We start from the raw sequence: 27,841 nt of genomic DNA, 5'->3' as shown, positions 1-27,841 counted from the left end.
CATTGGTAAAATTTGGTACTGGTGAATTTGGTGTTGGGAAAATTTGGTGAGTTTCCTAGACTTCTGCTTTTTTGAGAGAGACCCAGTTTATTTATATTCATATTCTCAGCTAGCTCGCTAAGAAGCCTCTTGATTAGAAAAAATATCTGCAAATGACTAGGGGCACTGGCTTGTCCCCACATTGAGGGGGCCTGGATTCACGTGACATGCCCTGCTCCTGCCCAAGGGGCCAGTGCTCTCCCGGCGGTGGGGGGTGGGGAGGATGATTTTCACCCTCCACACATCCTGACTCCAACTGGTGCATGAGTGCTCACCCCACAGCAGCAGGGGATGGCAGCCCCCTCAATATTGGGGGGGGGACTCAGTCCCCAGCCCACAAATATTGAGGGGGCTGAAGCCCCTTCCACCCCCTGCTGCTGGTGCCCCTGCAAATGACGTTTACACAAAAAGCAAACCATGTCTATGTTTTTCAGGTATTGGAAATAACAGTGCATAGTACCCAAGTTAGGAACCTGGAAGGAACAGCAGTAATTTCAATAATTAAAAGAGGGAAACATAATATAGGATTCCAGACTTAATGGGGTAGGGAGTCAATCTGCATTAAGTCTATACACTGCATTACAGAAAGTGTATGGGAACTTTCCTTAAGTGGGATTGGGTCTTCAAACCGAGTTTGATGCCACAACTGTTCCATATCCTTCTTCTAAACTTTATTTTGCTACTAACTGGCCCGGCCATGCATTGCTGTGACTCATCCCTGTAATTGGCTCCACCCTATCCCGACCCATGACCTTTCCCGCCCCCTCCTCCCCATCCCCCATCCAGGAGAGCCCCTACCTCTACTCGGCCTAGTCTGCAAAGTCGAGCTGAGATGTTGTGAAGAGAGAAACTTTCCTACCTGCAGTACCAGTGTAGCCACCGCTAGAGGCCGCTGTTGTGCAACCTCTCCTGTACTCCCAGCATCCCTGGCTGTCTGAGTTTTGTGTTTGGAAACAGTGGGTTTTAGCTGCTTTGCCTGTTGTAGGTGTGACATCTGTCTACACAGATGGTATGCAAACCCTCAGATATTTGCATGTGACATTGTGTCCAAATTTCAACGCAATCGGTCAAGCGGTTGTGGAGAAAGGTCATAAAACACAAACACGGACCTTTTACATTTATATATATATAGATAGATTACCAGGGACACCAGCAGCCATGGAACTCATCTTGCTTCCCCTTCTCCAAATGTTAGAAAACATTGCTCCCAAACTCAGCACACACCTAGTATATAACAACATTACAAGTGATCTAAAAGTAGGCATAGTTCTTACACTTACTTGGTATATATACAGGAAAATTTAGTTCGGAGCTCCCACAGCCACCAACTGCACCATTGACAAAATTTGCTGGTTCATTCATATCCTTACATTGAAAACAAAACAAAACACATAAGCAATATGGATCATCCTTTGTGTTTCTAATAGCCTTTCATTATGCTATGAAACTATATGAGGAGGCATCATGTCTCTCCATTCAAGGTGTCCAAGAATACTGGAGGTGTGCCAAGATGAAATGATGAATGAGCCAAGTATATGCTAGGTATGTGTGACTATTCTTTTTCTTTTCTTTTTTTTTTAACTATTTATTCTTTCTCTCTTTTTCCCTGTACCTGCCTGTTGTTATTAGAACTCCAGAAATATAGGGGGGGGGTTGTATCCCATCCTTCATCTAAATAAATACAGGCTACCTTCATCCACCTCCCAAACATTTCTTGTACTGTGTTGAGGAGCAAATTCAGTGTCAATATATTTCCCCATAACAAAAACCTTGGGCATCTGTGCTCTGAGGAATGCTAATATACATTTATTTGCATCTTGCAGTGAAATGATGGGCAATATTCACAGGGTCAAAATAACAAAGCAGATGAAATGCAGATGAATGCAGAAATAGGATAGCAATGATTTATGGGTAGACACACATGTTCGATATGGTCCAGACAGCCCTTTAGTAACAAGGACTCACCTCTTTGCCATGACCTTTGACACCTGAAGTGTATATTTTTAGGAGGCAGAGTGAAATTGTTCTCAAAAATGTATAATTTTTTGTTAGAATGGTACACTAAGGACGAAATGACTAAAGAAGTGATGATAAAATGGGCAAAAGATTTTGGGCACAATATTGAGTATGACGTGTGGTTGAAATTATGGAATGAAACAATGAAATTTACCGCATGTACAGTACCGCATTGAAAGAAAATGTTATGAAAATGATGTATAGATGGTATTTAACACCAGTAAAATTATCTAAGATGTACAGGACAAGTAGTAGAGTATGCTGGAAATGTAAAGAGAAAGATGGACAATTTTATCATATGTGGTGGTCATGTGAGATAGTGAAAAGATTTTGGGAAAATTTATATAATGAGTTGAAAAAAATGTTTAAATACACTTTCACCAAAAAACCCGAAGCATTTTTGTTGGGACTAATGGGAGATGAGATTGCTAAGGGGGATCAGAGACTTTTTATGTATGCCACAACCGCGGCGAGAACGTTACTAGCCCCAAAATGGAAAATACAAGAGGTCCCAACTATCAAGGAGTGGCAGACAAAAATGATGGACTATGCTGAACTGGCAAAGTTGACCTGTGCAGTCCGGAATCAGGGAGAGACAAAGTTCCAGAGAGAGTGGAGTAAATTTATTGACTATATGGAAAAAAACTGTACAAGTATAAAGACACTTGCAGGACTAAAATAAATCCTACGAACTGAGATAGAATACGTAAAAGGAACTGCGAGATAGGATTAAAACAACAAAGCCCTGTGAAGGGAGGGAGGGAGGGAGGTCTCAGCTCGTGAGAACAAAAAGAGATGAGATGAAAAGGTTACGAGGAAAATAATTGGTTTAATTGTTGTGTGTGTGTTTGTGTTTGTGTATGGTGTTTTGTTTTGTTTTGTTTGTGTAATGTGTAATTGGAAAATGAATAAACATTATTTTTTTAAAAAAATGAAGTGTATATTTTTAGGATCCAACTTATTTCTATCATTGTAAATTGCTTTAAATATTTTATTGGAATGTTATGTTTAAAGGTTTGCAACCCACCCTGGGACCTTAGGGTGAAGGGTGGTTAATAAATTAAATCATCATAATCATAACCTACCCATTAATGTAGATGTATCCTATTACTAGCACATTTCAAGATAATTTGGATAGATGTCTCTGCATAAAAGCATTATAACTGTTAGTGTAAAAAAACTAAAATTACATGAATCCAGTGAAAATATGGGTTACTTTTTTCCAGTATCTGTTTTCTGCATCCGTAGCTGTAGAAAACAACATAGACAATACTAAAATAGGTGCAGAACTTACAATCCATAGGCCATCAAATTTAATGCTGTTTGCTGGATTGGTAGGGTTGGTGTGGAACTCCTGAATTTCTCTTTTCCACCACTGCACTGTAGAGTTGCGGAAGAAGTCTGGGAATGCAACGTAAGCTCTGTATAGCTGGAGTAATAGAGAATGTGAAGAAAACAATATATTACTTAGATAAAACCAACGTAGGCAAGAAGTGTGCATGAGGCATCGCTGGAAAAGGTTGACACCATTGTGAATCACAGAACTTTCAAAAGCGGAGATGGGCTGGCAAGTCTTGAGAGATCTGACTCCTCATGGTCTATGAATGCATTTTCAGAGTATTTTCAGGTTCTCTTAACAGTTTAGGCAGAGCTAGTCCACATTAGGAAAAAAATTAATGGCTGATGTTTTAATGTATTTTTAATCTTTGTTGGAAGCCACCCAGAGTGGCTGGGGAAACCCAGCCAGGTGGGTGGGGTATAAATAATATTTATTATTATTATTATTATTATTATTATTATTATTATTATTATTATCATGGCTCTGCATACTTCCTTAAGAACAGAAGATCTTTTCAAAGCTAGCAAGTGGGTAGCAGGCAGAAGGTGGCCCAACATCTGTGCTCTATCTTCTGCCTATCCCTGCTTTCCATAATATGCCCACACACTTCTCCATGGTCACTATGAACAAAGTCTAAAGCAGGCATCCCCAAACTTCGGCCCTCCAGATGTTTTGGACTACAATTCCCATCTTCCCTGACCACTGGTCCTGTTAGCTAGGGATGATGGGAGTTGTAGGCCAAAACATCTGGAGGGCCGCAGTTTGGGGGTGTCTGGTCTAAAGAGCCACTCAGGCTAAACTCCTATATAGCAGGCATGCCGAACTCTGGGGAGACTACAATCTACTCCCAGTATAATAAAACTACCCATTGTCATTGCCAAAAGTTTTCGAGCATTTTGGGGGGAGCATTGCCCAGAGTTGTTGAGCTTTGAGCTTTGAGGGAGTACAACACAGGGGATATAAGGTCTCACAGCAGCGGCAGCAATGTATGAGAGACATAGCACTGGGGGCGGGATGCAGATCGATTGGTGAACACTTTTCTTAAGCCAGCGATCAACCTGAAGCACCCCGGGGATCTACCTGTAGAACGCGGACGACCAGTTGGACATGTCTGCTATACACACTTAACTGGGAGCAATTCTTATTAAACCCAATGGGATTTACTTCTGAGTAGACAAGTACAGGATTGCATTGTTGGGACTTTGGCACAGGAATTGTGCTTGCCCAAAAGAATGTAGGAATTCATTTCTCAAACATGACTAACAGTTGCTTGCATCACACTCCGTAGTGCCAAATACACTTTGCATTATAGCACAAATAGACTGCTTTTTTAGGGGAAGGGGCATCTCAACTACCTTGGGCGTACCAAATTCTTCCCCAGCTAGCCTTGCTGTCATTGGCACATATATGGTTAATTCATTATTATGTGGGGAGGAGGGTTACTGGTTTGTGGGTGTTTTTGTATTTTTACATTGTATTTTTAGGAACGCGGGTGGCGCTGTGGATTAAACCACAGAGCCTAGAGCTTGCTGATCAGAAGGTCGGCGGTTCAAATCCCCGCAGCAGGGTGAGCTCCTGTTGTTCGGTCCCAGCTCCTGCCAACCTAGCAGTTCGAAAGCATGTCAAAGTCCCAAGTAGATAAATAGGTACTGATACAGTGGGAAGGTAAACAGCGTTTCCGTGTGCTGCTCTGGTGCACCGGAAACGGCTTTGTCATGCTGGCCACATGACCTGGAAGCTGTACGCCGGCTCCCTTGGCCAATAACGCGAGATGAGCGCGCAACCCCAGAGTCGGTCACGACTGGACCTAATGGTCAGGGGTCCCTTTACCTTTACATTGTATTTTTATGTTGTGAACTGACCTGAGATCCATGGGTGAAGGGTAGTATACAAATTTAATAAATAATAATAATAATAATAAATATTATTACTATGATTATTACCACCACTGCATTGTTTTCACAATTACTGGGGCTTTTTAAAGGAGAGACACAAGTGCAAACTTACCTCTGTTTGCTCGTCCCAGGGTATTGATGTATTCACAACTACACCAGGGTAATCAGGCCATACCTATGATAGCAAAGTTATTTGAAAATGGTTAGCGTAATGAAATAATGAAATGACAGGGTTTGGGGAACTTTTCTTTACAAATGAGCCATTGCAATTCACTCAGAAAGGTGGAGTGGGAATCTATCAAGTGATAACAATCAAATAACCTTCTTTTTAAAACAATATACAGGGTTACATGATCCTGTTCGAAAACTGAGACGGTGGAGAGATAAATACAAGGATGTAACACTCCTCACTTTCATTATTCCTTTCTTAAAATGTCAACATATGGCTGCTTTGAGCATGCACTCCTCTTCACTAGACCATAATTATACTTATACTGCTAGCAGCAATTATTATCTGAAATCAGATGACTTCAAATAGTCTTTTCAAGAAGAAATTCTATTTTTTTTAATTTTATTTTTTTACATAAACTAAACAGTTTCTCAGCTGGTAGACTATGGTTGCCACAACCTGGCAACCATAGGGAAGACAAGCCACCTTTACTAAGAGGCCCAATTTGACCCAAAAAAGAACATTTAAGGCATTTTAAGGCACTTGTACATGGAATTAATGCCAATGATACTATGCAAAAAAATATTACCTTCCCCCACACAATATCGCTGCTATTGGGCCATTTAATGAAGACGTCATCCTCAACCCCTCTTGTGAATGGTGGATAAGGCTTGGTTTCGTTCCCAGAAATGGCTGGATCCTGAAATGAAGAACTTTGGCTTAAGAACTCAAGGCATAATAGTTATTAAAGGAGCGATCCTGTTCTCAAAATATGCCAGCTTTTAGGATATGGCAGAAACTTTGGTGCAGAAGTCTCTACCAGTGCAGCCATTCCACTAGGGAAAATGCAACATAGGCGCAGCAAAAAACAGGTCAGAGTTCAGGGTGGCACAGTGGAGAAGCCCACTTATGCCAACATTCAAGTCATTAGCTCAAACAGGTGCAGAATATATGTACTGACCAAAATGATGATAAATCGCATTCCATCCTGTTTCATTCTGTCAACCAGAGCTGGAAGGTTTGAAAATTCTGGACCGATAGTGAAGTCCAGCTGCCGTTCCATGTAATCAATATCTGCATATTGTACATCCTATGGAGAACAGTGCAGGTTGTGAATGGGGGTATGCATTATTATGAAGGATCAAACGAACTTAATCTACAGTTTTAAATGACTAATTTACAGACAAAGGTCAGGAGCCAAAGTGTCACATAGGCCAAAGCAAGGTGGCTCTGCAACATCCTGTGAAATTCTGACCTCTCTTCCTTCCTTTTTGTTGTTTAAACAGCAGCTCCAATACTACACCATACCACCAAAGCATGTTTAATTTCTCTTCATTTTAATACAGTTTTCAAGGTGACATGTTCGCCAATACTTTGAAAGTGTGCTTTTATATCTTTTTCAATTCCCTTTTAACTACTCCGCTCATTTTTGAGATCTTTCCTGTTTTGAAATCGGTTGTGACCATCTTGGTCCCTCTGGAAAACTTCTCACTTAAATATATACAAGCTGTGACTGGAAAGTTCAGTGAATGGTCACAAAAATCGGACAGCGAGAAATATTTGAACATACAATCAGCATCGGAAACAGGGCTGTCTCGAGCAGGTCGGGCACCCTGTCGCTGAGGTGCGGAGATCATTCCGGCGCCCCCGCCCTTGCAGCACGCAGCATGGCTTCTGCACTGCTTTGCCGCGCAGCGCCCCGCCTGCCGGCCCAGCGCCCTGGCGCCCTGCGCCACCGGGACTATACCTAGAGCTGGCCCTGATTGGAAACCCACAAAATGCTCCCAATTGTGTATGGAGATGAAGCCCTAACTCAAAAAACAGGGTATGAGTGGTTTAAATGTTTCCATGAAGGGCAGCAAACCATTGAAGATGACCTTCGGTCTGGCAGACTGTCGATGAGCAGAATGGCGGAAAATGTCAACAGAGTTTGTGAGTTATTCATGTGGGATTGGTGTTTGTCCGTCCGAATGATGGCGGAAGAATTGCATATTCCGTGTGAAATCATTACTGAGGTTACTGAGCTGTCCCACCCTCCATTTTCTCTCGATCCGGGCCCACCAGATTTCTTTCTTTTTCCAAAACTGAAATCTGCACTGAAAGGGCACAGATTTTCCAACATTTCACATGTCCAAGCTGCTGTGACAAGGGAACTGAAAGCAGTATGAAAAGAGGACTTCTTCAGAAGTTTCCGACATTTCTACGAACGTTGTCAATGGTGCATTGTATCAGAGGGGGCCTACTTTGAAGGCCTGTATGTTTGAATATTTCTCACTGTCAAATTTCTGCAACCATTCGCTGAACTTTCCGGTCACACCTTGTAGAACTGGACAGCCATTGTTCTCAAGTAGTTCTTTGACACTTAATCTCACACCAGGCCCTGCCTTGACTCAGGAGTGAATCCAGGGTAGTCCTCAATTTTGTCAGCTTCATTGCTAACTATTCTAAGGCACCTTAATTTTTTTCATATATAGAAATGTTGGCTCTTTCTTAAGAGTCACAACCTAAATGTACATTTCCCCAATTCCTGTGATTGTTCAAATAAATATTCTATGGACTATCACCACTGACACTCACCATGAAGATAAAATTATCACACTATGAGTCCCAGTTTACATACCAGCTCATCATGCAGTTTGCTGGATAGCTTTAACATAGCCATTATCTCTCAGCTTAACCCAATTCATATGGTTGCTGAGGGGACAACATGTAGGGGAAGGAACCTATTGCCCTGAGCAAAAGGGCAGGATTAAAACAGAACGAATGAATGGTCATGTCTACACACAACTTACATAGGGGATCTTAGCTGCTCTCATTGCATCATAAAGATCGGAGATTTCTGTGTCATTCCCATATCCATAGCGGGACAATTGGAATCCCAGACTCCAATACGGTGGCATGACAGGGCGTCCAATGAGCTAGAAATAAGAAAATTAATTACATGACATTTGTGTTACCTTACACTGGCAAAAAAAAACAAAATAAAACAAAATGATAGTATTTTTAGTATATGCTTTGTAAGATAGTTTCAGATGTATTACTGAACCACTTACTGCAGTGTATTCCTGAACCACTTGTTCTGGAGTTGGTCCCAAAACTACATAGAAGTCCAAGATCCCTCCAATAGTACGGTAAGTCAAAGCAGGTGTTGGCTGGAGCTTTACCTCTGGAAATTCATAAACGATAAATGAAACTATCATATAGACCAGTAATTGCCAAAATAACCTGCTCCTGCAGGCTGGCTAAAAATAACTCGGGCCCCAAGGGCATTCCCATTGATAAATGAGAACTCTTCCTAGAATTCTCAGGGAATGAGCCAACCTCTCATTTCTTAAGATAGGGGCACCGCACCTGCCCAGTAGTGTAGGAAGATGGGGGCAGTGGGGGCACACCGCCCCAGGCAGTGCGATCCCAGGGGTGTCATCACGGCTGCCTGTCCCACCCCCCAAACACGTGCCACGCCCCTGCGTGTGGCGCGCCCCACCCCAAAATGTGTGCCCTGCCCCTGCGCACGGCACTCCCGCCCCCAAAATGTGTGTGGCGCCCCGCCCCCAGAACGCACACCACGTCCCTGGGGGCAGTGCGCCTGCTCTCCGCCATTGCACCTGCCAGGTAAGAATTAGCCTGCGACTTCCACAAATAACCTTTGCGTTCGCTAATCCTGTTTCCTGACCATGTCCCAGGAGACTGACTTAACTTGAAATAGGGATGTTGCACCAACCTTTGTGCTGTTGGTGCCCTTGTTTTCTGAAACTGAAAGGCTGAGCTCTCTATAACCAGTATCAAGGAGTTCAGTGTAGCGCGGGCACAGTGGATGGTGTTTCAGATCGGCTCTGCCACTGTCTCCACCACCCCTGCTGCCAATATGTAAACAGGCAGGGCACTTGCCAAATAAGAAGCACCCACTGGGGAAAGGGACTGTAAAAGTCAAGCTGGGGACTGGCATGGCTCACAGGCCACACACCTGTCAACCTGAGAGAAACTGTAATTCAGAAATGAAAAGTTTTCAGAAAAAATGAAGGGTGACTTACCCATTCCATTGCTGTTTAGCAAGAGAACTCCGTGAGCATTTCCATCATTTTCTAGGCCCATGTAAAAGGGGTGAACTCCATAAGTATTAAGCTTGTACTGTAATCGTGGAGGAAAAACAACGTGCCGTGAGCAAACGCCTTCATTGGCCAATTGATTTTCTCCCCAGCATGCTTCTACACATGTCAGCAAGGGTTATACACTTCAAGATCACAACAAGGTAAATATAAATTTCCCAGTTTTATCTCGTATTCTGCCTTCAGATTGCCATGAGCTGAGACCATTCAAGCAGAAAACCATCAAAAAAAAAATACATATAAAATGAAAGTTTCTTAAAACATTTAATTATTAGGGGCCAGGGGAGGGGGGATAAAGTGTGGGTGTACATCTGTGTGCACGATGTATACTAAGATTGAGCTGTAGTGCTCTCTAACATTCATACAGCTCATGTATGCACACACCCAAGGTTCTGGGGGGGGGGGCTCTCGGTGCATTCTAAGCACCTGGGACTGATGAAAACTTCTGTTGGTGCTAGATTTCTTGTGAATTACTGCCAGAGCCATGTGTCTCTCCAGATTAACCACTGGCAGCAGAAATTGTGAGGGGTGGACCTCACCATTAGCAGTGGCTGTAACATCTATATGGCACGGGCATTCCCAAACTGCAGCCCTCCAGATGTTTTGGCCTACAACTCCCATGATCCCTAGCTAACAGGACCAGTGGTCAGGGGTGATAGGAATTGTAGTCCAAAACATCTGGAGGGCCGAAGTTTGGGGATGCCTGATATGGCAGGTATATAGAAATAATAATAATAATAATAATAATAATAATAACCATAATAATTTCCCTTTGGTATTATTTTTATAGAAAATAATGTTGCCTTTCTCTGGGAGTACACCAGCACAGTGATTGGGCCCAAACTGGACCGATGTCAGGTGGCACCAGTTTAAAGTGTGGCTTGGGATCCAGCCAATCCCAGGGCACCACCTCAACCCCACCTTCCTCCTCAGAATGCCCTGGTTTGAGACTCTGTGCGTGTTTGACAACTGAGCTGGCAAAAGCAAGCAGAAGAATGCTTCCACTCCATCCACTGCCTTGCATCCCAGCCTGGTGCAAGGGGCTGGTGGACTGCAGCCTAATTATTTTGATGGGACACAAGTGCAACTAATTTAGTCCACATCGAAGAAGAAGAAGAAGAAGCAAAAGAAGAAGCAGAAGCAGAAGAAGAAGAAGAAGAGGAGGAGGAGGAGTTTGGATTTGATATCCTGCTTTATCACTACCCGAAGGAGTCTCAAAGCGGCTAGCATTCTCCTTTCCCTTCCTCTCCCACAACAAACACTCTGTGAGGTGAGTGGGGCTGAGAGACTTCAGAGAAGTGTGACTAGCCCAAGGTCACCCAGCAGCTGCATGTGGAGGAGCGTGGACACAAACCCGCTTCCCCAGATTACGAGTCTACCACTCTTAACCACTACACCACACTTAGCTGAACGTTGTAATGAAGATGGTTAAAGAATGAACTCACCCCAGGAGACTGATCCCTTGCAAACATCCCCCAAGTATGCCAGTTCATCTCATGTCGGAAGTGAGCATGCTCTGTTTCACCAAAGCCATACACGTACTGTGAAGGGAGGCGAGTTGAAATCTGAATGAACATGTCGCTGAAGATGAAGCCAGGTACTTGAGAATCCCAACTGCAATCAAAATATTTAGCAGTTTTCATTAGAAAGAAGTAGACAGCAGGCGGGATTGTATTTTATATATGAGGATGACAAAGTTTCAAAACATTTGCAGGGAGAAGGGGTGTGTGCCATTGCTTATCATCTGATATTGCGGCACTCAATATTATAGCGATGGAAAAACCTTTGTGATTATATCATAATGGGCATTTATTAGCTATGATTGATCGGTTCATTCCACGAGGCCTCTATAACACACTATCAATGGTAAAGAGGGCCAAGCCTATCCTGTTATGCTTATATTTTTCCCTCCCTGCTAATTAATATTAGGTTCTAGATTTGCGTTGATACAACTTTCTCTGAGGGTTCCACTGTGCCTTCCGGATGAGGCAGAGTTTGCCTTCAGTCTTTCTCTCATGGCCATGTCACCCCACTTCTGTTTCACATAATGAGACTATATCAAATATTGTATAGTAGCTGACATGTGGTGTGTGTGGGTGTTGCGCTTCACACCTCTTCTGCTTTAGGTAGTTGTGGTTTGAGAAGAACTTCAGTGAAGTCCTGGAATATTATGATGATGTGTCATTTCCCAATGATTCATGGTGAGCAATGTGTGAAATTCAAGCCTTGGTGGGGCTAGCCAACATGGTGCCCTCTAGATGCCCCGCCAGATTCCCATCAGTCCCTCCAAGCATGGTCAGTGGTCATATTACATCAACTTCTGGAGGACCCCATTTTAGCCATGTTCCTTTAGAAGAAACCTCTTTTAGATGCTATGCTTAGGCACATTCCCCAGGGACCTAGGGTTTCAGAACATAATTAGCATCAACCATGGTAAAAAGAAGAAGAAGAAGAGGTGCTGGTTCTCATATCTTGCTAAATTTGCTGTGGGTGCCACCACAAAATGGCTACCATGGCTAGCAAAAATAGTTTCCCCCCTCCCAGAGCACAGCCCTGCATCATATTGTGTCCATTTTGTATCCTGCATCATATTGTATCCAGGCCTGCACCTAGTTGAGCCTTGCCACACTGCAGAGCAGAACATACTGAACTTCAAGAACCCAGGAAGATCTAGGTAGTGTTCCTAGGCTTAGTATTAAAAACATGGAAACTGCAGATACATCAATAGCCTTTAGGTCTGTGATTTCACACTCACTTATTGTCAGGGGACCTCCATACTGGGAGCCTTCACCTCTCCTCCTGACCAGCACATCGCCCAGTGAGAGCAGCAGCAGCCAGTCAGGTGTGTGTGGGGGAGGAAGTTAGGAGGATGGAAGAAAAAGAGCTCAGCGATGCTACAGAGCCCTTGCAATGCCCCGGCCATCAGGCTGAGGGGGCGGGGCAGCCACTTCCGTCGCCCCAGTATGAAGCGTAAGGAGGGGAGGCGGCGTTTTGGGGTGCCCAAGCTCTTATGCTCTTATGGCTAAATATTTTAGCCGTACTTCTAATTTTAGCAATTCTCAAAACAGTGGGTTGAGATGGGACTGGGGAAGGATATACATCAACATTCCTTCTTTTAAAATTTAAAATGATGAGCTGTTGTGGCAGAGATGGGAGGAACAATCAGAAATCATTTAGAACCTGTGAGGGAGATATTTTAAGCACCAATGGTGCTGAAAAGGGTTATGATGATCTATAACATATCTGCGATACTCCTGTCTGCTTAATGGTGTGCTTGTCTCTCTGTGCTATCTGATCATTTGAGATGACAGGTATGGAGAGGGAAAGCTAAACTAAGCTTAGTGTTTCCTGCTGATCCTAAAAGAAACAGAGTGAATACTGCAGTTCACAAAGTATTTACCCAAAGGCTTACAGAACACTTCTAGGAGTTTTAACCATGAAACAGTAATATTCTCAGTTCACCCATTCTTTAAAAACTAGCATACGTATACTGAAATCTATTATGTGATCCTTGCATACTTTCCCAACTTTATCTATACCCTCATCTCTATTCTCCACCAAACCCCATGGACCCCATGACCAATCACCATTTTTAATTTCCCAAATTTCCCCCATATTCTGCCTACAGCAGTGACATGGGCCTAAAGTTAGACTTTAAAATGGTGTGGCAAGCATTAAGTCACAGCCTAACAAATATGCATAGCACTCTGGCCTGGGGATTGACAAATCTGTTAAATTTGCTCCTTTAAGGGAGCAAACCTGTACACAAGCAGCTCTGGTAAAGCAAGCTGGGGTAAGTTAAAGCGGAGTAAAGTTGCACCAGATACAAATTCAGGTGTGAAGTTAAAGCAGATCCAAATTACACCAGATTCAGTAGCAGGGCTCTGCTTTACCCTGGCGAAGAGAAAACACGCCTCTAGATCAGTGGTCTACATTGAGTTGCAAGGTCACCTGACAAGGCTCTTGAGGCTTAAGGTCCAGCCTAAATCTCCCTGCTATGTGTCTCAATAGAAAGGCACTTTCTGATAGTTTCACTAGAGGGAAAGTCTCTTCTCTAGTGGTGCCTATATGACAGAAATGCCTTCAATCTAAGCTAAGGGAAGCACTGACATTAATTACATTTAGGGATCTTTTAGGAGCACATTTGCCCTGTTAGGCCTTTGTCTGATGATATCTCAGTACATTATAATTTTAGCTCTCTTCTGGTTGCATTTTTGCTTACATTCTAAGGTTTTCATATGTATTTTAATATTGTTTACTTCCTCGAGAACTGACATAGGAGGATCAATGACACAGGCAACAATCCACCTGATCCTCTCTCCTTCTAAATTCAGTTTTAAGAATGATATTCATAGTTCATGCTAAAGTACTTGCCATGATAATAAAGTTGTATAAAGTGGCTTGTTCATACTCTTTCAAAGGTTAGTCAGTGAAAAATAAGCATGTAAGATAAATTGGTGGACAACTGGATAGATGGGAGTCAAATACTCAGAGCTAGCTAAGAAGCAAATAAAAAAAGCAGTAGGGAAGTTTCTTAAATAAATATAGCTGGCGTGTGCTAATTTTTTGCAGAAAACAGCCCTTGAATCATGTGATTGCAGAAATACAATTAGTCCATCTAGGTAAGTGACATTTGAGAAAAGCAAAACAACAACAACAAGCACATCTCTGCCCCCCCCCCCACTCTGTGAACTTTGGAGTAACTTGGGGAACAACTTGGTTTGGTTTCACACTTGTTCTATTCATTGCCCAGTTGTACAAACATCCACTTACATGACTGTTCCAGTGCTTCTGCGCCTAATTTGGATACCAAATGGATTGTTCTGAACTGCCACATCATAAAGGCGTTTCTCATAGGTGCTTGCAGGTGTACTGGGGATGTTCAGTGGCACTGGGACTTCATACCTTTTGTTACTGTAATCATAAATCTGCAAAGAGGAATGAGCATTGCTTCCTTAGAACAAAGATGTTACAGAACAGAGATGGTAAGGCTGGAATCTTCCTGTCCGTCCCCCCCCCCCTGCCCCATTAATAATAGGAAATCTCTTTAAAAACAACAGAATCTTCCTTTTGCTTTTCCGGGGCAAAGGAGAAATGTTGTCAGGGCCAGATGAACAGCTGCACAAGCTTCAAAATCCTTGATGGGTAGCGCCATCAGCAACATTTTGATGGTACTATGGGAATATATTTTCTCTTTCATATTTTGGAACCAGCAAGGTTACAACTGCTTTGCCAGGCTATAACTAGTAAGATGAACCAAAAAGCTTTCGCGCTTGATGCAAAAGTCACAGGCGGTTTGTTTCAAGATAAACTAACTGCGGTATTTGCATCGAATTTACCTTAAATTGAAGCATGTCGTTCTCATGGTATTTCACCTCCAAGCGAAGCGTGTCAATGGGTGTGACAGAAATTCTTGGGCGTCTAACAGGCCCAGTGCCTCTGCCAAGGTTTACCGTTAAACCGGAAGGTGTGTACTGAATATCTTCAACAGTATAACCATCATTGGATGGGTAGTAGCAGAATGGGACAGGTTCAGAAGCGTCACTCTGAAAACAGTGTAGATAGATGGGTTCGTACTTAAAGCAGATGCAAGGAATTTATCATAACAAATTCATTCCCAATTCATATTAAAATTAACCCAGATTTTCCCTAACTTGCTCCAAGAATTATTTCATTTGTGGCAGGGTGGGGTGGTGGGGTGGGGGTTCACCTTAATCCCTCTCGTCCAAAATTGCCATTATGAACCAGACAGGACAGAACCTTCAGCAGAGAGGGCTGGTTGTTGAGAGAAAAGGCCTTCTTGTATATAAGGCTTAGATCATGGGTAGGCAAACTAAGGCCCGGGGGCCGGATCCGGCCCAATCGCCTTCTAAATCCAGCCTGCAGACAGTCCATGAATCAGTGTGTTTTTACATGAATAGAATGTGTGCTTTTATTTAAAATGCATCTCTGGGTTATTTGTGGGGCATAGGAATTCATTCCTCCCCCCCCAAAAAATATATAGTCCAGCCCCCCACAAGGTCTGAGGGACAGTGGACCGGCCCCCTGCTGAAAAAGTTTGCTGACCCCTGGCTTAGATGCTCAAGAGCAGGCTTTCCAATGGGGTGAATGGAAGATGATATTTTCATTAGCTCCAGACACAGTTTGTTGAACCAGGAAGTACTGGAAGCCATACTCCCCATGAATTCCAGCAGCAAATCCTATTTTCATTTGTTAAGAACCCTTTGTTGGTGTTAAATTGCTCACCAAGTCTATTTTGACCAGGTTTGCAGATTCTATGGCTCCCACCAGAGGAGTCTTACCATTTGCCTCCCTGAGTTTTATCTCTACTTCAACCCATAGCCACTATGCCACAGCATAGCTGCCAAGTCTCCCGTATTCACCAGGAAATCCCCGTTTTTCCAGCTGTTCCTAGCTGAAAAAATGGATTTTTTTTGTTTTTTCCCGGTTTATTCTGGTGCGGCGGCCATTTTGGAACTGGGTGGAGCATGCTCAGAAGCAACTTTTCATGCTGCTCTGCCCAGTTCCAAAATGGCTGCAGTGCGACTTCTGACGCGGTGGCCATTTTGGAACTGGGCAAAGCAGCATCAAAAGTCACTTCTGAACATGCTCCGCTCAGTTCCAAAAAGGCAGCAGTGCTACTTCCGGTCTGCTACTTCCGGTCCGATCCCTTATTTCTCTGACAGCAACTTGGCAGGTATGTGCCACAGTAGAGAAATTATATGGCAGATTCTAGGTCGTCTGCAGCAGAGGTGTGAACAGAAAGAAATCCATTGGAGTAGGGGAGAGTTAAGCATGCACTTAAGCAAAAAGGAATCCAATAAGCAAAACTTTAGCTGGATCTCAGCCAAATATAGCTTGGCTGTAGCGGTTACAGTGCCGTGTGAACAGGGCCTGAGAATATTTGCAAGGGCAGGAAACATCAGCAGCAGCGCTTCCAATAGCAACAGGGTGGTGAGTGCTACCAGGGCTGTAGCCAAAACTGGGCGATCTGGAAACAAGAGGGAAACTAAACTGAAGAGGCAAGAAGCTACCAAACAACAATGACCTGATGGGGACTGAGTGTGCCTGCTAACCATGGAATGTTGAATAACACTTTGGGGGTTAGGGAAAGAAATAGAGCAGGGACAAAGACAATGCCCTGCTTGGAAGGAATGACGTCTTGGAACCCTGAACAGGAGTGTTCCTGTTAAAATGGAGGATACACTGAAACATTTTGTTGCCAAACCCACTTTCTACATTTATTTACCAAGCCTCCACCGTTGCACTGAAATGCTTATCTTTTTTAAAAACAGTACTAAATAAGGTTCAAGAAAAATGCAGCAAGGTACTGAGAAAGAACAAGAGGGAAATGCATACTTGATGTCTGAAGCGGCATTTTCTCTCAGATCCATGACTGTGAGTAAAAGGGAAAGGATTGAGACTAGTGTGCTGTGCTCATGGCCAGCACACCCCTAAGCATTGAAAGCATATATGGGTTTATATGTATGTTACTTACATTCCAGATACAGCCAAGAGCCTCACATTTCTCTTTTGATGCATTTAGCTCAAAATGACAATCAAATCTGTCACTGTCGCTGAGGACCTGTTCCCAGGAGACTTTGTGATCTTCTCCCAGTTTAAGCTGAAGGTTTGTTATGGTGGCAACCTACAAAAATGAAGAGTAAAATCCAGGTTGTAAATGCCACATGCATAAAAGTTTTCTAAATGTCAGGTAGTTGTTTATCTCTTTGACATCTGATGGGAGGGTGTTCCACAGGGCGGGTGCCACTACCGAGAAGGCCCTCTGCCTGGTTCCCTGTAACCTCACTTCTCACAGTGAGGGGACTGCCAGAAGGCCCTCGGCGCTGGACCTCAGGGTCCGGACAGAATGATTGGCGTGGAGACGCTCCTTCAGGTATACTGGACCGAGGCCGTCTAGGGCTTTAAAGGTCAGCGCCAACACATTGAATTGTGCTCGGAAATGTACTGGGAGCCAATGTAGGTCTTTCAGGACCGGTGTTATGTGGTCTCAGTCCACTCGGTCTAAGGAAGTGGGTCAGTGACTTTTTTATAATAAAAAAAATCCATGAGATCTGACATTAAATTTAGTTTGGCTGACAGTGTTCACAAAATGAATGAAGACAAATGAATGGGGCTTGCAAGGTGGCTGCAGGAGGGAGAGACTTGTCCCTCCGCTCGGCATCCCGTGAGCTCTGGAGTGCGCACCTCTCTCACTTCGCTCTGCTCAGGCCGCGCTTGTATCGTGGGGAGAGGGTGCAGCGTTCCCCCTTGAGAGCAAAGGAAAAGTGGGGTGCCATTTCCGGCGTCTGCATCTGCGCAGATGCGACTCCCTATGCAGACGCGATTTCCGGCACCACGGAAGCTAGTCCCCATGCCGCGCTGAACCAGTTTAGCACAGCACACGGAGACTCACCAAGTGGTTCAGGGGCGGCTTGAGGGCCGGTTAAATGACCCCCGTGGTCCGCTTGTGGCCCATGAATAATATGCCGCAGCCTACTTGAGGTTGGACATGCCTGACATATACCAATGGTTAGTGCTCCTTTTACTATTTGTCTGTAACCTGATCCTAAGCAGCATATAACACATAGCATAAGAGATTCACTTCCATGTGTTTATTAAAAAGACATTTACCTTATCTGCAGCACTGTAAGTGACTTGGAGATTCTTATTCTGAACCACACCATTTGAAGTAACGGTCACTCCTGTGGCGTTAAAGGGCAATCCAAGGATTCTGAGTTCATCAAATATTAAAGTATGTGAATCTGCATAGTTATCATGTGCCACTGTCATATATAAGACATTCTGGGGGGAAACAAAATATATACAGACAATATTGTTACAGAAATCTTGCAACATAGAGCAACTATAGTTATGAATCTCTGTAATTTTCTGCGAGTAATCTTAAGGCTAAAGTAAGTTCTGCAACGTAGAATCATAGAATCATAGAATCATAGAGTTGGAAGAGACCACAAGGGCCATCCAGTCCAACCCCCTGCCGAGCAGGAAACACTATCAAAGCATTATTGACATATGCCTGTAGAAACGAACACTGAGTCATCATTTTCATTTTGCTGGTTTTAGGTCCGATATGTTCGACAAATTTGGGGAGGGGGGGACTGCAGTTAAAACCTAGCTGTTATAAAATAAGTGGTTCACTAGAGCTTATAGAGGAAAATTGATGCAATTTACACTGCACGCCTCAGCGGTAAACCCTATTGAGTTGAATGGGACATACGGTCAGATAAGTCTTTATAGGATTGCTGCCTTATGAAAGGAGAACATATGTTTAGTACTCCTGGGTAAGTCACACTGATTTCATGTTAGGAAAAGAGAACAAAACTGATTTCTCTAGGACTTTCTCTACAGTAGCGTTTCCCAGCTGAAGCATTAAAAAAAATTGTAATAATGACGGCACATTTCACAGTGATTATCAAAAAAGTTTGAGCCTTGAAACACTGGCTTGGAAGGCAATTAATAAATCAATAGTAATAGTATTATAATAAATTCTCTGTCTATTTCCAAGCACAGTGCCAAGGCGAAAATGCACGTCCTGGCTTGTCATGAATCCCGAAGCAGTCTAACACTTCAGAGGGCTGCATCTTCCAATCAGCTCTTCTCCATTCTCCAGTCTATATTCTACATTCTACATTCAACCAAATTTATGTACTGATAAATTGCTACAGTAGGACTGTAGTAAAATAGATAAGTGAGTCAAGTTCAAGATTTCTGTGTTGATATACAAAGCCCTGAGCAACTTAGGTCCTTACATTCCAGCCAACCACTGGAATCATCCACATGAGTCCTGTTAGTTGCCCCTTGTGTTACAGAAGCCAGGAATTTACTGTTGTTGGTCTCATGCTGTGAAACACACTTCCATGCACCCCTATTTTATTCCAACAGGCCTATGCAGTTTACAATTTTCTTGAGAAGCCAGTCATTTTAATTATTGTTCTCTATTGCCTTCCAAGTTTTTCTTTTTTAAAAGACATAGTTGCTGTACACTGCTCATTTTCTCACACAATGTAGGATGACAACTCACTGACGCCATTGTCGCTATAATGCAGGCATAGGCAAAATCGGCCCTCCAGACGTTTTGGGACAACAACTCCCATGATCCCTAGCCAACAGGACCAGTGGTCAGGGATGATGGGAACTGTAGTCCCAAAACAGCTGGAGGGCCGAGTTTGCCTATGCCTGCTATAATGGCTTAAAAAAATTTTTTTTATTAAATTTCTACTACAATGAACATGCAAGGTAGGTCACAATATCTGTGAATTGTAAAATACATCTGAAGAAGTGTGCATGCACACGAAAGCTCATACCAGTGACAAACTTGGTCTCTAAGGTGCTACTGGAAGGAATTTTTTTTATTTTGTAAAATACAGTTTCACTGAGAAGAAGAAGAAGAAGAAGAAGAAGAAGAAGAAGAAGAAGAAGAAGAAGAAGAAGAAGAAGAAGAAGAAGAAGAAGAAGAAGACAAGGCAGCAGATAAAAGAATACACCAGAACCAATCATCACAAGTTAAAGAGAAAATTTAGAAAATTTCAGCAGTCATGAAGCAGAACTCACCCAGACTAAAAAGTTAAATTAACAAAAGCAGCCCACAAAACAACAGTGGTACAAGACCAAATGGAAAAGATCTGCAGTCCCACAGTTCTAAAGTTCAAGAATATAAACTTCGTCAGTGCTGATTGAAAGCATCATAGAGTTGGGCAGGACATCAAGGATCATCTAGTCCAACCCCTTACAATGCAGGAATATTTCACCCACAGTAGGCCTTGAACCCATGACCCTAAGAGTCTCATGCTCTACCAGCTGAGCTATGGTATGTGTTTATTCATTAACATAAGAGGGAACCGATTGTGTGGTGAAGCACAAGTGATAGATAAGAGCTTGATAGATAACTGCTGATTAAAGTGGATTAATAAATAAATAAACACAAGACTTTCATTCCCATGACTCAAATTTTAAACATGAGAGTTCAGATTCATAATGCGAGTGCTTTAGGAAGCAATCTTAAATATGGAAGCCGAAGTCAATTAGGCCAACTTAAGATAGTGGAAAGCACACCAGAGCCAACTCCATTCAGGACAACTTTGGAGGCAATATCATCACATCTCTAATGCTAATGAAGATATACTTACATTGGTGACATTAAATTGATATAAGAGATACTGCCCATTTTTCACTGTATCTAAAACACAGGGGAAAGAATGTACAATTTTTAACCAATGTGTCACAAAACAACAATTTATTAATTCATATGGACCACAACATGAAGTAAATTACTCTGCAGAATTGTTTGTAGGTGTGTGTGTGTGTGTGTGTGTGTTTGTATGAGGGGGAGAAAAAAATCAAATATCAGCATCTCAAAATGTGCCTTTCCTGCTGGAAGACATCTGGCATGCAAATCGTGTAATAACTAAATAAAAAGTGTTTTGGTTTGCATGTTGTTTCAAAGGTGTGAATCTGTTAGATTTTTTTTCTTTAAATGCAAAGTGATTTAAATTGCTAATTTCTTGAGGAAGCCCCCCCCCCCCTGCCAATATCAGTGATGCTTCTGGCTGCCTTGCCCTCTCTTCCCTCCAAAATCAACCAGGAGTGGAACAAAAGGCAATGTCCATGACATGAAACCAGTGCAGCTGCTGCCACTATACATCAAGAACCAAAGCATCATGAGCACTGGTACAGATCTGCAAATGATCTTTGTGAATCCTATGTTGAGGCTCACTAGAGTTGTCAGTTTTTGACCCGCAGCTGTGTTTTTATCATCATTTTGCTGTGCACCAAACTTTCAGATTTGCTCGGATCGAGGTGCTGTTAAAAGACACAAGATGAGGCCAAGGCCTTTTTAAAATAATAATAATACATCTGTCCAATTTGCAACTCCACCTCGGCACAGACGCAGCCACTGCTCCGAGGAGGAAAATAAGGGGGAAAGTGTGTGTTGAATAATTTACAATTTACTCTGGCATTCTAATATCCCGAGCTTTACGCATGGGATTCACTGCACTTGTGACATTTCACTCCCACTCTCATACTTTCAAAGTTCAAAATTGCAAAACAACATGGCATTATGGAGAAAGGGAGCTTAATAAATGGTATGCCCGTCAAACGCATACACAACGTTTGGAGTCGCACTACATTTCAGTCCCAGAGAATCAGTGTTACAAGGATTCTTTTCCTACACTAACATCTGTTAACAAGTGTGTGTAGTTCTGTGTGTGTTCAGGTGCAGCTGAAGAAATTGCAACCAACCAAATCTTAATCAACTTGGAGCAGGGATTGCCAACAATTTCACATGTAACTATAAAAGGGAGCATGTTTTCAAGTTATAAAAAACAAGGGTTGTAAACTGAGTGAGAGAGCATCTGCTTTGCACATAAGAAGGTTCCAGGTTCAATTCCCTAGCAAGTAGGGATAAGGCTGTCCCCTTGTCTGAAATCCTGGCAAGCTGCTGCCAGTCAGTGTGGACAGCACTAGGCAAGACAGATCAATAGTCTGACACTGTGTAAGGTAGGTTCTTTTGTTCCTCTGTCTGGAGAAGAAAGAGGCTGTTGAGAAGAGAGAAAGTAGAAGCCAACTCTTCCTATGCTATAAATATTGGCCATGGGCAGGATTCCCCTAATGAGCCCCATCAGTCGTTGCACAACGACTTCTGCTTCTGCAACGTGGCTTTCTCCCCCTCTTCCCCCTGTGTACCCCCCAAAATTGGGGGATCAGGGGAACCCGCATAACAGTACATGAGGGGAGGGCAGGAGGGATCATTCCATCTGACAAACTGCAATGCTTCCACAAAGGGAACTTTGAATCATAATGCAACATTGAACTCCACCCCATTTCTTTGAAATACAAAGCATGTTCCAGGAGTAGCCTTTTAAAATAATGTTCCCAGAACTTCTAAGTTTCTCTGCCCACAGATAAGATGGAGAATTTGAAGAGGCCATCTCCATACATCTGGCCTTTATACAATTATCACTTCCATTGCAGTGGTACCTCGGTTTAAGTACTTAATTGGTTCTGGGGTGCCATTTGCTCCCCCAAAAGTACTTAATCCGAGTGGCGATAGCACAGGTGCACGAAGCACCGATAGAGCGCTTCTGCACATGCATGAACCGCACAGATCGCTTCTGCACATGCATGCGCGGCGGAACCCGGGAGTAAACACGTCCGGGTCCGTCGAGTACTTAAATGGAAAGTACTCAAACCGAAGCATACCTAAACCGAGGTATGACTGTATTCTTACATTAGTGGGCTTACCTCTGGTTACTCCATCATCCCAGAATAATTCTCCAATTGCTTTCCCGGCATCATCCAAGGCAATTATAAGTCCCATAGGTTTTGAACGGCTATCAAAAACAACACATGGCCATGTTTTACAGGGTTCACAAGAGCTCAAGGATTACAGCTTAACAATTTGTCATTATTAGTTGTCATTATTAGAATGTGGACATCATCACTGATCTACTATCTACAATGTAATGGATGTGAATACAAACATTTCATTCATCATCACAGACATTGATAACATCCTGGGAAAGAAGAAAACTTAATCTAGATGCTAAACCAAATAAGCGCCCCCATTCATTATAGCATTGTAGAGCCATTCATTTGTTCCACTCACAGAGCAGCTGAGAACATATGGGATCATGACTAGGTTAGTTCATGTGAGAAGCTTTGGGTTGTAATGCTAAGTAAACTTATGCGGAGCAAGGGACACGTCTTGTACAATCATTTTGCAAAAACATGTATGTGTTTCCACATATGCCATTAAACGAGACAAATGCAGAGATGTCCATTTCACCAAAATTTACTGCCCTAAATCATGGATGGTTATTTCAGAGTACTGTACCGGTAAATAAGTAAGGCATTCCTCCTAGAATGAGACCTTATTTATTTTTATTTTATTTATTATTTATTTTATCTATTATTTATTTTATTTATTATTTGTTTTATTTTAAATAAAAGAAAAATGGAATAATATATAATAAAGGGTGCACAAAATAAAGGAAGTAAAATCAGTTTATAGGAAAGGCTGGAAGTCACAGGTGGTGGGGGGAAGAAGATAAAGATTTTATTAATATGTATGTTTAAAAGTGGTTTATTTTCGTTTATTTCGGTTTGTATGTACCTATGTTTTTGTTTGTGGTTATTTTAATGTCTGTAATTATGTTAAGATGTTGCTTTTTTGTTGGATTAAGTTATGTTATGTTACGATTTGAATGTGGTGGGTTATGATTTCGTTATGATTTTGTTCTTTTTTCTTTATGATTTCTTTTTATGATTTTGTTCTGTATTTTAAAGGAAAATAAATAAAGATTATATTTTTAAAAAAATAATAATAGAATGAGACCTTAGTCTGCTGGCCACTGTGGCTCATTTCACAGTCACAGAAGGAGAAATAGACCCCAATGAATTCTACTGTACTTGTCCCTCAATAAGATAAAAACAGTAGCTTTCAGAAAGCTCTACTCCATGGCCTACAATCATAGAAGTCATGGAAGATTAAATTAATGGCTCCCAACCTAGCCATCAGTACCTGTAAACAGTTGTGTTAGCTGGTTGCTGAGTTGGGAAGATGTAGCCTCCTCTGAGGTGAAGTCCTATTTTGTCTGCCGGAAGACTCAGCTGAACTGTTTGTTTCCTCAGAGGAAATACGACGCCCTAATATTTGAGAGAAATGGAGGACACAGTAGATATTTACAATATCCCTATGTTAGATACTTACAATATCCATAACCTCTATCCAAAGTCTTATATCAAAACTTGCAATCTCTTTGTAGAATCTCAATGAAGAATATAAGGGGGGGGGAGTTTATTTACTAAAAGATGATGGAAGCTGAATGCTGAAAACAACTTCTTAACACCATATTTCCCTACTGGCCATCCAATTATACAACTTTTAGAAGCCAAGGCACCAGAGCACCAAAACAGCACCACGGGGATTTCATTTCCTCTTTTCCCCAGTGCACCTCCAAAATCTTATCTAGAGGCATAGCTGCCAAGTCTCCTGTTTTCACCGGGAAACCCCCGTTTTTCCAGCTGTCCCCAGCCGAAAAAATGGTGTTTTTTTCTGGTTTATTCTGGCACGGCGGCCATTTTGGAACTGGGCGGAGCATGCTCAGAAGCGACTTTTGATGCTGCTCTGCCCAGTTTCAAAATGGCTGCAGCGTGACTTCTGGTGCGGCGGCCATTTTGGAACTGGGCAAAGCAGCATCAAAAGTCACTTCTGAGCATGCTCCGCCCAGTTCCAAAATGGCCGTCGCGCTACTTCCGGTATGCTACTTTCGGCCGGCCCCTTATTTTTCAGAGAGGAACTTGGCAGGTATGTCTAGAGGGCCCCTAACCTTCCGGAGCTGATTTTGAGGGCTCACAAAGAGCTGCAAAGAAGAGATGTTTAAGTCCACTTGTCTGTTGACCTAGCAGAACAGGAGTGTTGGGTGACACCATCAGGGTTTAGTTCAGGGGTCAGCAAACTTTTTCAGCAGGGAGCCGGTCTACTGTCCCTCAGACCTTGACCTTGCGGTGGGCTGGACTATATTTTTTTTGGGGGGGGTGAACGAATTCCTATGCCCCAAATAACATTTTAAATAAAAGCACGCATTCTACTCATGTAAAAACATGCTGATTCCTGGACCGTCTACAGGCCGGATTTAGAAGGCGATTGGAAGTCGGATCCGGCCCCCAGGGCTTAGTTTGCCTACCCATGATTTAGTTTGAACCAGCACACATGGAGACTTATGCAGAACTTTTTCTTTTCCTTCTAAAAGAAAAAAAAAGTTATATACTTACTGTCTCATAATCGTACCACACAGCATCAGGCATGTATGCAGTCACTATATCTGTACCCTGAAATGTAAATAAGCAAGAATTTCACTTGTCAAGTGATGTCAAGGTGACAGGAAAACACAAAAGTCATAGGTAACAGTAATTCCATAATAATAAAATTACAGAATCAAATTTATTTTAATATGTGCCATAAGGGAATTGAAGTTCATCAGAAAAGTCTCCTGTACAATCCTCAGCAAAAATGCCTAGGGGCCGTTGCCCCATTCATTTCACTGTGACTTGGGTAGGTGAGTATCCTACTGGATTTCGTTCCGGCTACAGGACCTTTGAAACAGCTACATAATCAGTCAGAATTCTTTTCGTCCATATTAAAAATAAAATACCAGTCAGCAAATGTCAGCATAGTAATGCAGGAAAAACAAGAAGACCAAACAAGATCATTTAAGTGGATCAAAACCGATAACCAGCTAGCACCAAATGCCAATTAAAAGAATGTTTGAGAAAGTTCAAATTTTAAATGATAAATGCATTTTTGGTTCATTTTTTTGCAGGCGTGGGGAAGCTTTGGTGCTCCAGATGTAACTGAACCAAAACTCCCATCGTCCGTGCCCATTCGACATGCTTGCTGGGACTGATTCAGCAACATTCAGAGGTTCTGCAAAGCTTACGTAGTAAATCAGGAAGTTCTCATTTAAGAACCAATACATTTCTCCCTAATCCCTATGCCCAGATAAATGCATATAGGATTACATGGTAGGGCTATACTCAAGATTTGGCCAAAATGAAAACAGAATTGGGCTGATTCAGGCCCATTTGTGCCCTGTTCAAATTACAAATCACTACCATGTGGTCTGATTTGAGCAAATCTGTAGCACAAAACAGCGTCTCAGAAAACCAGAGAGTGTCCAAACTGTTGCAATTATTAATTACACCACCATAATTACAGCATTAGGGAGGGAAGAGTGGGGAGGGCAGCTTGAATGATCCTACCCCACACAACACTCTCCAATCACAGCACTTGGGGAGAAGGTAGCAAAGTCTTAAAACACAGAACTCTTCTTAAAAATAACATCTCTTGTGAAGTGTTGGGTGGCATTTGCTGAGCTTCAGTTTGTTTTCTATCCTTTCCCAATCCATCCCAGTCCAATCTTTATCGTTTTTAATAAAACGTTTGTTACCTTTGTTTTAGCATTCCCACCCCCTCCCATTTTGGCTCTGTTTCATGTAAGGTTTATTTATAGCTGTGTTCAGCTTTCTATTTCTGTCTTTATTAGTATTTTGTATGTCTTCTGAGAATATTGTAGACCGTCCAGTACATTATTACAATACAGTCATACCTCGGTTTAAGTACGCCTCATTTGAGTATTTTCAGTTTAAGTACTCCGCGGACCTGTCTGGAACGGATTAATCCACTTTCCATTACTTTCAATGGGAAAGTTCGCTTCAGGTTAAGTACGCTTCAGGTTAAGTACTCCACGAACCGTCTGGAATGGATTAATCCACTTTCCATTACTTTCAATGGGAAAGTTCGCTTCAGGTTAAGTATGCTTCAGGTTAAGTACAGACTTCCGGAACCAATTGTGTTTGTAAACCAAGGTACCACTGTATAGCTGTTTTCTGATTACAGTCATACCCCGGGTTACAGCTGCTTCAGGTATCGTTTTTTGGGGTACCGGAATGGGTTACTTCTGGGTTTTGGGACACGCGCATGTGCAGAATCGCTAAATCACGCTTTGCACATGCGCAGAAGCGCTAAATCACGATCCGCGCGGTCGGAGATGCGGGTTGTGAACGCTGCAGGTTGCGAACGTGCCCCCCGCACGGATCACGTTCGCAACCCGAGCATCCACTGTACTAATACTGTACTTCCAACTACTAAACAGCCACCAGATAGCAAGCAATACAACAGCCTAATTGTGTGGTGAACAATTTTATTCTCTTCTTATTGTTAATTATCATTAATATTATCATCATTATATCCAATTGCTAACCACAAACAATAAGCAGCCAGCTTGTGTGATGTACTCTAAGTGAGGTTACACAATTTCATTTTATCTGTTATTATTAGCAGGTCAGCCAGCCAAATATTGTGGGCATATCAGCCAGCCTTATTAATTATTACTATTATTATGACAATTATGGTTCTGATAATTACAGTGAACATTTTTTATTTCCCCCTCACTCACTGCAATCTACCCCATACGACAAGGTTTGCTCTGTGACTCCAGTGAATACAGTATGTTACTTTTATTCATTGCTGACAATCTGTCCCTCAAAAGACTTCTGTACCTTGATTATTCCCCTCATATATATCTTCGTGCTGCTGTGTGCTGGTGTCTGCCTGAGGCTGCCTGCCCATGCCTAGTATCTTAAGCATGTTGGGGTGGTGGTTGGTGGTTGAATGCTCACTTAATTTTATAGAACAATGCAGGCAAGAATGAGCCATCTCAAGAATAGTTTCTTCTCTAGAGCGATTTTGGCCTTA

The 27,841-nt window shown here is 42.5% G+C and overlaps 1 protein-coding gene across 4 annotated transcripts in view; it reads right to left on the bottom strand.

The window, feature by feature from the left end:
* SI (sucrase-isomaltase) overlaps positions 1-27,841 on the bottom strand; it is a 146,995-nt gene that overhangs the window by 42,982 nt on the left and 76,172 nt on the right. For all 4 annotated transcript variants that reach the window (XM_060274411.1, XM_060274412.1, XM_035132460.2 and 1 more), the window contains exons 20-36: positions 25,360-25,416; positions 24,107-24,231; positions 22,828-22,916; positions 20,712-20,761; positions 18,199-18,369; positions 17,063-17,212; positions 14,904-15,110; positions 14,338-14,492; positions 11,010-11,178; positions 9,490-9,586; positions 8,512-8,624; positions 8,251-8,376; positions 6,420-6,548; positions 6,048-6,158; positions 5,402-5,464; positions 3,350-3,484; positions 1,320-1,404 (exon numbers count right to left, since the gene is read on the bottom strand). In XM_060274411.1, coding sequence (XP_060130394.1) covers positions 1,320-1,404; positions 3,350-3,484; positions 5,402-5,464; positions 6,048-6,158; positions 6,420-6,548; positions 8,251-8,376; positions 8,512-8,624; positions 9,490-9,586; positions 11,010-11,178; positions 14,338-14,492; positions 14,904-15,110; positions 17,063-17,212; positions 18,199-18,369; positions 20,712-20,761; positions 22,828-22,916; positions 24,107-24,231; positions 25,360-25,416 — 2,032 coding nt within the window. The remainder of the gene's footprint in view (positions 1-1,319; positions 1,405-3,349; positions 3,485-5,401; positions 5,465-6,047; positions 6,159-6,419; positions 6,549-8,250; positions 8,377-8,511; positions 8,625-9,489; positions 9,587-11,009; positions 11,179-14,337; positions 14,493-14,903; positions 15,111-17,062; positions 17,213-18,198; positions 18,370-20,711; positions 20,762-22,827; positions 22,917-24,106; positions 24,232-25,359; positions 25,417-27,841) is intronic.

The sequence above is a fragment of the Zootoca vivipara genome, chromosome 5, assembly GCF_963506605.1.
Source record: "Zootoca vivipara chromosome 5, rZooViv1.1, whole genome shotgun sequence".
Lineage (NCBI taxonomy): Eukaryota > Metazoa > Chordata > Lepidosauria > Squamata > Lacertidae > Zootoca > Zootoca vivipara.
The sequence above is the reverse complement of the archived record's forward strand: the minus strand, read 5'-3'. Positions and strand labels throughout refer to the sequence as shown.